The sequence below is a fragment of the Pygocentrus nattereri genome, chromosome 27 (assembly GCF_015220715.1).
Source record: "Pygocentrus nattereri isolate fPygNat1 chromosome 27, fPygNat1.pri, whole genome shotgun sequence".
Lineage (NCBI taxonomy): Eukaryota > Metazoa > Chordata > Actinopteri > Characiformes > Serrasalmidae > Pygocentrus > Pygocentrus nattereri.
Window position 1 is genome coordinate 7,676,430 of NC_051237.1, and position 10,300 is coordinate 7,686,729.

Below are 10,300 nucleotides of genomic sequence, written 5' to 3' on the forward strand. Positions count from 1 at the left end.
CATTTTCATGTCCTCAATTAAGGTGGTGTATTAGGAATACTTGATTTGATTGTTGAAAATTTGAGTAGTGTTCCCGTGTCGTCCTTTGAAACTTCACAGGGTTTTTGGGAGTTTCATGATGATTAATCAATGTTAAGCTTGTCAAAGGGCTTCTGAAGGCTTATTGGCTGATGATTGTTATCTCATCATCCTGCTTGTAAGTTAGCCCAAGACACGGCATGCAAAATCTCAGTCTAATTGGAGGTAATAATGCAGAGAAACAGCTACTTAGCTTTTATAGTGCCCCCTCTTGACACACATGCCAAAATTGACAGGCTCTATAAAGGTCTATAAAGTTTCACTGGAACAGACAAAGCCTTCCTGAGTTACAGCTGTTTTTGTCAGCAATGCTCTAATCCAGAAGGAGTGTTTACTATTTGGTGTTTAAAAAATGTTTTCTGGTTTGAAGACTCATCGATTTGTAACAGCCACAGCATTTACAAATGTCAGGTTTTGGTTTTTTTTTTAATAGAATTACTGATGTTCAGGCTCTTGCAGAGAATTGAATACCCGTTTAATGAGGATGGAATGAAAATATAGGACAAGTTCACAAAATTTGGTTTTGTCATGTCTCAAATTTTGGGTGGGGAGTTGAGTGCTGGATGAGTTTTGGTTTAGTATGAACTAAGAAATCAGCCGCATGCAAAATTATGCCTTCGCGAGTAGGAGGTATGAGCCAAAAAAAAAAAGCCTATGAAGTAACAGCCCTTCAGGCTAATCAAGCCTGTTAAGTATCATTACTAGAAAAGAAAGTGATATTGTGCCATCTCTATCATAAGTATTTATGAGTACATAATTTGTCCTGTTTTTGTTTTTAAATGTGGCATTATGGTTGCATTGTGTCAGTATCAACTTATTAAACCTCAGAACATGATCTATACTGTAATGTTTTCCATCTAAGGTTTGAAGCGTTTCTTGTTCTAACTGAAGACATTTTAAATTTGTGTTAAATTGGTGGACAATCATATTTGCACAATAGACAAAAGTACATTTGTATATGTAAAATGGCCATCTTGAAGCCTATATTTGTCCATAATTATATATGTAAAATAGATTACTCATTTTTATAATGCATCAATGTGATTTGTTTATTAATCTATTGCTTTTATTCAGACAGCAGTGATTCCAGTCTGTATTGTGTAAAGGAATGTAGTCCTAGCAATAAAAGCATTCTGTTATTAGTCATGCTGCTCGCTGTTTATACAGGGCATTAGAAAATTCAAGATAGATTAGTACATTCCAGAACATAGTTGACAGTAGGGATGTTAAAATGAGTGTGTATTATAGCTGGATATCATTTATAATTATCTGTTGAAAGTGATGGGATATGTGGCTTGTGTGAATCAGAATCATTGTGACTCCCTTATCAAACTAAGCTATTTTTGACTTCCAGCCTAGTTTCCACTTTTAGTTCAGGCACATCTTAATGCAGCTAATATTGTTCAATGGCAAGGAAACCTTGTTTTGTAAATGGGTGCTAATTGCGTTTGTGTTGTAGCATCATTTAAAAAAAAAAGGATTGGAGAAATCTCTGTTTGGTTGCTTGTCTCTGTTTATTTTTAGAACTCAGTCTGCAGAAAACATGAGGTTGGGGAGGAGCCTCTAAATAATACAAGCTAAAATAATGATGCTGCAGTTCTCCTGCTGTACCAACATTAACCCTCTCTCTCTCTCTCTCTCTCTCTCTCTCTCTCTCTCTCCTTTTTTTCCTCTACCTCTCTCCTTGTTTCCTGGTCCTCCTTTGCAGACGAGCGAGACAGGGTACAGAAGAAAACCTTCACCAAATGGGTCAACAAGCACCTCATCAAGGTATAGTACAAACTCCTGGGTTATTTTTGTCTTTCTGCTGTGCATATACAAGCTGATAGCCACTGATCTGGTTTTGTGAAATATGCAGGCACTCGTGAACACACAAGTACTGTTCAAGGCTCAGAGGTATTTACAGAGTTTGACTGTTTTTTGCTAAAGTGACCAGACTAAAAAGGCATGTGACAACAACAGGCCAGTCCTGCAAGAATTCAATCTGATATTAGAATATTTCTAAGAATTTAATGTGATATTAGAATATTTACATCACCTCATGTAAGAAATCAACTGTACATGCTGCATATGCATCACTTCCATGCTGTGTTTTTTCTCAAGGGTCTAGCCACTGCTGGCATGCAAAAGTTCTATAAGCCAGCGTCTGCCTGCTCAGCCTCACTGAGCACAGAGAGGTGTGGAAGTGAGGAATGCTGGGTATTCTAAGGGCAGGGCAAGAAACCAATCAGTGGACAGGGTCATGGAGCCAGTGACCTCATAACTCTGGCTGTATTACTGTAATGTGGGTCAGACTGCAAGCAACGGGAACTGTTGACACAGTGCTGGTGTAACGTTAGACAAACGCTGGACATTGTGATCTATTTTTACTGAAGGGTCGTGTGACCTACTGGCTGTAATCGGGGAGGGGAGCAACATTAGTCAGTCATATGCACTGACTAGATGAAAAAGACACAGTAAAGAGCAGAGAAAATACTTCTCCTCCTGGTTTGAAAGGCATAATATACTTTCTTAAAACCTCTAGCATCTCTAAAAGCTCTGCCAATGAGTTTGGATAGTAGTAATGTGTGCAGTAGACAATGTATATGACAGCACACCAGTTTTTTTTTTTTTTTTTTCCTGTCACATTTGCCCAAGTCATTTGTAGTGGAGTGTAATTTGTTATGGTATGTGCATTAGCTATTTAGTATTTAATGAACCGTTCGAGTTCCCGTACTACCCAACTGGGATCAGGCTCATAGTCTCTGTTGGTAGGTAGCATTCACCACTGGTATCTGCTGTAGCATGTGGTGCTATATAATGATGCAGCAAATATGATTTGGAAAAGGCTGACCACAGACTAAAAAGCTTTTTTCACCCAGTACAGTGTGTATATATGTATGTGTGTGTGTGTGTGTGTGTGTGTGTGTGTGTGTGTGTGTGTGTGTGTATATATATATATATATATATATATATATATATATATATATATATATATATATATATATATATATATATATATATATATGAGACCTTTTACCTATGTACAGAAATCTAGCAGTACCATTTTTCCTTATTTGGCTATGATGTAATAAGTTGCTATTTTAACAGTTTCACTTCCCATCAAATGTTTGGGAACGCATTGTCTTCTTTTGATTTTTTTCCAGTTAAGAAAAACCAAGAAATGGCAAAGGTTTTGTTGACATAAAACTGCTTTGAAGCATGAAGCTAATATTTTAGTACAGTATATATGCTTCCTGTCCAACGTTTGAGAATACCTTGCCTTCTTTTAAAAATTGAAATGTCTTCCACTGTTTCATGTTCATCATAGTGTCTTCCTTAGTATGAAAAGAAGGTTTTGCCTAAATCAATATTATATGTCTGTAGAGCTGCAGCGCCACAGTTTCACACCAGCAGTTTCACTCCAGCAGGTTCAACCCAGTGGCATTCAGCTCATGTGCCAACACTTGTTTTGGTTTTCCTGAGCGAGTGTTAGGCTAATCAACATTTCATCCGTTTTATGTGGGTTTCCAATAAATTTGTGATAAATTTGCGTTGGGCTAATGTTATATTTTAAAGCTTTAGGCAAAAAACAAACTTTGAACGCATATATAGAAATTCACAGGGTAAATATTACACCAATGACAGATTATGTAATCTGTTTAAGATCATGGTTTATATAGACGTATTGCTCAATTAACTTACCATTAATATGGGGCCTTTATGTGGACACTTACATGTGCAGGAATAAACATTTACTTCAAGCAGGCTTAAATTGAGCGTAATATAAAGCTTTAGTCTAAAACTTTTTTGAATGTATCCCTGCTGAAAAAAAAACATAGAAACCATTAAGTGTTTATTTTGGTTTCTGATGGTTTTGTAACATGTTTTGGCTTTTGGTTTAACTGGTTACCAAAGGTTGACTGGTGTATTAGCATCAATATCCCTTACTAAATGCAAATATGCATGGCATCACATACACCCAGTACAAACACTCACTGTTTACGTCATAGACGTTCAACCAGCGACTGTCAAATCTAGGGATACCAGGGATATCAGAATTATATCAGTAATGGCATGTATTGGCTTAAAAAATGTTATGACATATATTGAACTCAGGAGGAGCAAAACATTTAAATGATGCTAAAATGTCTTCATTTTATTCATTTTACTGCATTTATACCCCTATAGAAATAAATGTTACAATACTAATACAGTTGGATCTAGTCCTATTTTTACATTTTATAAAAGTTTATGTGCCAACTGTGCTACATATTGTCATATGCATTTGCCTACAGTTCCCATATCAGTGCATCATCAGCTGTGCCTGTAAAATCTAGCAGTAGCTCCACCTGACTGTCAGGTTAAGTATAGAACAGGTGAGGTCATATATTTATGCAGGGTGCTGAAATAGCTCTCTGAAGCAGGTGTATAGGTGTGTATGTGATGACTCATAAGTGAGGCTGTGCTGACTGAAGGGGTGTGTGTGTGTTTAACTTTATTTGTGTGTGTTTTGTTCAGTGCACAAATAACATAAACACTGACCTCTCTGCGCCACACATCATGCTGAACCTATTTGATGTGGTTGATGGGTCTGAGGCTGCAGTTGAGACTGCACGATTTGGTGAAGGAATGGCAGGGAGTAACATAATTAACTGACACACTTTTACTCTTGGGGGTCTTGGGATATCGCTATTCAGATTAAATCACTTGTGTTAGTCTTCATCCCATTCACCCACTCAGCATTGGTTGGACTGTGGGACTAGGGGAGACCTAGCTAGAGGGAGGAATTGGACATGGCGAAATTGAGGAGAAAATTGTAAAAATGCGCATGGGCCTTTTATGTGTCCGTGAAGAGCATTATTGAACTACTGATTTCAAAACTTGCATACACGTTACAAATATCAGATTTTTTTGCAGATATTTAAAACATTTGGTCAAATTTGGGGTCACTGGTTGACCAGAAGCTCATCATTCAGGAAACGGTAGACAATAAATAAGCACGCCCTTGAATAAACGTCAGTTCCTCCATGTGATCAGACATGCTGTCTCCACCCCACTATTTATATACATATTATATACATGCAGGTGTGGTGTAAGATGACCTTAGGTGGATTTGTCGAAGTAGGGGGCTGGCCCGTCACTCATTAGGGAACGAGTTTATTCCTCCATGTCAATAATGTTTGTTTTAGCTCTGTGGCCTAGGTTCTACCTTCTCTTTTATTATCACACTCCAAGTTTGATGCTTTATTGGAATATTTTGTCTAGAACAGAAGGGTGAATAGTACAGTATGCAGTATTATGTTGTTTTCAGTGATATTATGTCTCTTAGGTCAGTGGGGGAAAAAACCTCTGAGGATTCTGTCACCCATATCTTTTCCTGTTGATTCTTACCTGGCCCCTTCCATGTTTAAGATTAATCCACAGAGAACTGATGATGAGGAGTAGGGTGAAGATACCTGGGTAAAGGGCAGGACTCAAACACACTGAATAGTCTGAGAATGCTCAGACATCCTGTCCAGATGGTGCCAGTCTATGGCTCAGTAGGGCTGTCCACAGGAGGCAGCTGTGCTGGACCTGCTGGATCCTGTGTCAGCTCAATGGCTCGCTCTATTATAGACACACACAAACACACACACTCTCTGAACTCCTAATCCTGTCAGTCCACTCCAGCACTCCACGTTGAAGGCCTGTCAGCAGCCTGCCTTTGTCTATTGTAGCTTTATATCTGAATGACTCTGGTGCCCCCTGCTGGCTAGAGATACGACTACACTAATTGACATTGCTCTTCATACTGGTGTCCTATTTACTTTGTTACTGGATACTGGTTCTGAAGTATCCCTGTCCTGCGCATTTTAGTGTTTTTTTTCCTGCTCTAACACACACACACACACACACACACACACACATTCACACTCTTCAACTTGATGAAGAGATTTGTATAACGTGTAGGAGCATGGAAACACAAGGGTGGGTACTCCAGGGTCAGGGTTGGGATACAGTGTTTTGGGGTACTGCTGTTGGTGGAATATAGTGGCCTGCACTATGGACAGAAGCAGATGTTTGGTTGATCAAAGTTGTATATGGTCAGATATCATTAAAAAAGTAGCATTTGCAAACCACAGTTTGAGTTTTATGCCACTGAGTTTGAATGCATTCAGGCGCAGCATAGATCATACGTCATTTCGGGCACTCCTGCTTGTGCTCATTTCTATACAGCTTTGATGAATAAGCATTATTGTCTCAGAACCAAATATACTGCAGTTGGCAATGAGGGCATCAGTCTTAAATGTATGCAGCAATCTTGACTTTCTTTATTCCAAGACTGATCACACATCTTTGCATAATTTTTTTCTCTCTCTCTCTCTCTCTCTCTCTCTCTCTCTCTCTCTCTCTCTCTCTCTCTCTCTCTCTCTGTGTCTCTCTCTCTCTCTCTCTCTCTCTCTCTCTCTCTCTCTCTCTCTCTCTCTCTCTCTCTCTCTCTCTCTCTCTCTCTCTCTCTCTGTGTCTCTCTCTCTCTGTGTCTCTCTCTCTCTGTCTCTCTGTCTCTCTGTCTCTCTGTCTCTCTCTCTCTCTCTCTCTCTCTCTCTCTCTCTCTCTCTCTCTCTCTCTCTCTCTCTCTCTCTCTGTAGGTGCGGAAGCACATCACAGACCTGTACGAGGATCTAAGAGATGGTCACAATCTCATATCCTTGCTGGAGGTGCTATCTGGAGTCACGCTGGTAAGAATACAAACACACACCACACACACACACATTCATTCATCCTCTTCTGCTCTACATTATCCTAAAGCCACACAGCACGCAGGTCCACTGTGTTTCAATGATCATGCACTTCTTTCCTGGTACTGAACAGTGAGCATGAGAGCATGGTCAGCTGGACACTGGTGCTTGAGCTTTTTGGAGCTGGTTACCTGTGACCTCCTACCATATGTATTTTTCTCAGCGAAAGCAGAACCCATTTAAGGGAACAGAAATGGCTTGCTGGCTGACTGCATAGCCATGCATGGTCACACAGAGTGACCGAAGTGTCTGATGACCTCAGCATCTCTGCATTGTCTTGCTGTTTGTCCTGCCCACCACCCTGACTCCTAGAGACTACTATGCACTGGAGCATTTTGATGGATAGGTGGATTAATAGAATGACTGCTGACTCAGATTCAGCAGCTCATAAGATTCTCCATCTCTTTTTTTTTTTCACTCCTGTTTTCTCTCTTATGGATTTTCATTCTGTTTCACTTTTGTTCTCACTCACTCCATTTTGTTTTTTCTCCTCTTTTCCTCTCAGTGCACTCTCTTCTTCATTTTCCATATTGCATTGCATAATACCAATTACCTTTCCTGTGTTGTTTTTCATTTGGGTTTCAGCATTATGCTCTCTCCGACTGCTCTCTTACATTCTCTCACTGTTTTTTCAGTCTTCATCCGCTATCCTTTCTCTCTCTATCTTTCTTTTTGTTTCTGTCGTGATCAGCACAAGGGCGGTTCTACTCTACGGAAAAAGTGTGTGCCTCGTGCCCCTCCACTCATCTTGCTGGGTGGGGAGGAAGAGGAAGATGGAGCTCAGGGAGTATGTGTGACAACCTTCAAATTCCCAGCACACACATACACTCAGTTCTTGTGACTGCATGTGAGTGGTGTGCACTTAAAACATCTGAAGGTCAGAAGGTTGCACATCTGCGTTACGTAGTCACATAGCAAATTCACATTTAAAGGGACTATTTGTCCCATACACATTTTTTACTTTTACAAGTATTAGCACTCATTTTGATAATGTATTTCTATTTTTATTTTTTATATGTATTTCTCATGAATAGGCACATTAAAGCCCCTGCATAATCACATCACGAAGTAGTTTGGCAAAATACCATATTTGTAAACTTTATCAATTTTCCCGTACTCTAAAGGTAGTCGAGCAGCCAAGACGTGTATGGTATTTAAAGTTTGCTTTAGCAGTTTTGCTCTGAAAATAATAAATAATGGAAGTATATAACTCACCAGTGCATGTATTGCAAATTGCATGTGCAAAAGTGTAAATACATTTCAGGCTTTAAAATTACTGCTGCTGTTTTCAGCTATACAGTATTTTTTTTCCACTTTATAATATAATTAGAGTGTCAGACATCATGTATGACTTAACAGCTTACTGCAGTTGCAACTGTAAAATGGAATTGCTAGTATAAAGTTTACTTTTTAAATGCTTGTAACTCTGAGTAACAATCTTCGGACATCAAACATGCCTTGGCTAGGTGACGACATTTGGCAGTAATTGGGAAATTGTATAAATATTTTTGCTGGACTATTTTTCTAAGACCTCTAGAGTCAGAAAGGACAGATTTGCCTGCTGTCTGCAGGCTCTGAGGCAAGCTGGTTAGAGCAATAGAGTGCTGTTGAGGTGTTTCCTACTCCTGTCCCCTGCATGGAGCCAGTACCGTGCTCAGTTCCACCTCCCTAGAGCCGCTCCTGCTGCACAGAAGCCTGAATAACCAGCACTGCGTCCTGCACTCAGACCTTGGCACTTCTTTGTGTGTGTGGCTGAGCATGTTCGTTTGGCTACCTGGACACAAAAAGAGTAAAATTTTACAAAATTTTGCCTTCACCCCAAAGTAGTAAAAATAGATAAGATGTGTTTCATGCCTGAGGCTTGCCTCTTTAGTTTTGTATTGGAGCTACAATGCTAATGAAAGAAGTGAAAGAAACCAAAGCTTATACCTCACCAAGTAGCAAACTGCATGCCGTAATCTCATATTAAATAGTTAATTTCATTTGGTTGTTTTTATGGTGTTGTGGTATCTATACAAATGGAAAAATGTATGATGCATTGTCATCTTAAAGCTTGAATTTTTTCACTTTTAAAAAGTTACAGTATGTCAGTGTCAGACACCACATAAGCAAGTCTGTTTAAGGTTGCTTAACAATTTGGTGGAGTTTGGGACAAATTGTAAGATTATTTTTTAGCTGCATTAGCCTTATTGCTGTAGTGAGAACCTGAAGAAGCGAACCTCAGACATTGAGCATGAGCTGATTGATAACACTTAGGGTATATCTGGTGTAAAAAATCTGGTTAGATTTAAGTGTGCAAAGAGACCGTTATTATGTGTCTGAGGCAGTTGTGGATTGTCACTGTGTGCTTGTGCATGGAATGATGATTAATGCAGCTTTTCTTGTAAGAGAAATTTTGACTGCCACATGGCAGTTTCATGGCACTCTAACCATTCCTACCACTCTGAGCCAAGCTTTTATTTAGTTTTAACGACTGTCATGCTCTGTTTTTCTGCTTATTTCTCTGTGTTCGCTTTCACTGCTTTTGGCTTGCAAATGACACCCCTCTGTTCTCTCCCACTGATTTACTGTAAGCTATGAACAATTAATGCACTCATTTTTTTTTTTCTCTCTCTCTTTCTCTCTTCCAGCCCAGAGAAAAGGGTCGGATGCGATTCCATCGACTTCAAAATGTGCAGATTGCCTTGGACTTCCTCAAACAGAGACAGGTGTGGGACAAAGGCACACAAACTGATTTCCTGGCTTCCTTTAGATTTATGTGTCTCTGCATCTTTTCCTCTCTCCCAAGTTCATGCTCTTTGAGCTGGCAAGGAAGAAGACAGAGCTAGTTTTGTTAGACCAAAAAATGGAACTTCAACCTCATTGAAACACAATATTAAAAAAGCAAAACATATTTATAAAAACTTGATTCACTTCATGGGTAAAATAACTGTTTTGCCTTTCTTTGAAGGTCAAATTAGTAAATATACGAAATGATGACATCACAGATGGAAACCCAAAACTAACTCTAGGCCTGATCTGGACCATCATACTCCATTTCCAGGTAAGTACAATCTTTCCCTACTCTAGAGCCAGAACTGCTGACTGCTTGCTGACTCTTGCTGTGAAATGCAGCTATTTTGCATGTTAGATTGTGTGCATATCATGTAATGGTTATCAACACCCCTTGTTCTAGGACTGTCTAGTAGAGCACTATCCAGTAGAGGGCACTGTTGAGATTAAAAGAGGGCTGATGTCACAAGGTGACATAGGGAGCTGGTTGCCAAGGAGATTCTGCTTTGGATGACTCTGCAGGCACTTCAATCAGCATGATTCAGCAGAAAATGTGGAGGGGATGAGTGGAATTGGTGCGAGTGTGAGGAAAACCTTAGGGCATGATTGCCAAGTGGAACAAGAAGTGTGTGTAAGAATGAAAATGCTGGTCAGAGCTGTTACTCTGAGATGTTCTGAGGGATTGGACA

At 39.5% G+C, this 10,300-nt stretch overlaps 1 protein-coding gene across 11 annotated transcripts in view; it reads left to right on the top strand.

Moving 5' to 3' along the window:
• macf1a (microtubule actin crosslinking factor 1a) overlaps positions 1 to 10,300 on the top strand; it is a 173,607-nt gene that overhangs the window by 61,821 nt on the left and 101,486 nt on the right. For all 11 annotated transcript variants that reach the window (XM_037535220.1, XM_017694516.2, XM_017694533.2 and 8 more), the window contains 4 exons: positions 1,787 to 1,848; positions 6,690 to 6,779; positions 9,470 to 9,547; positions 9,790 to 9,882. In XM_037535220.1, the coding sequence (XP_037391117.1) occupies positions 1,787 to 1,848; positions 6,690 to 6,779; positions 9,470 to 9,547; positions 9,790 to 9,882 (323 nt within the window). The remainder of the gene's footprint in view (positions 1 to 1,786; positions 1,849 to 6,689; positions 6,780 to 9,469; positions 9,548 to 9,789; positions 9,883 to 10,300) is intronic.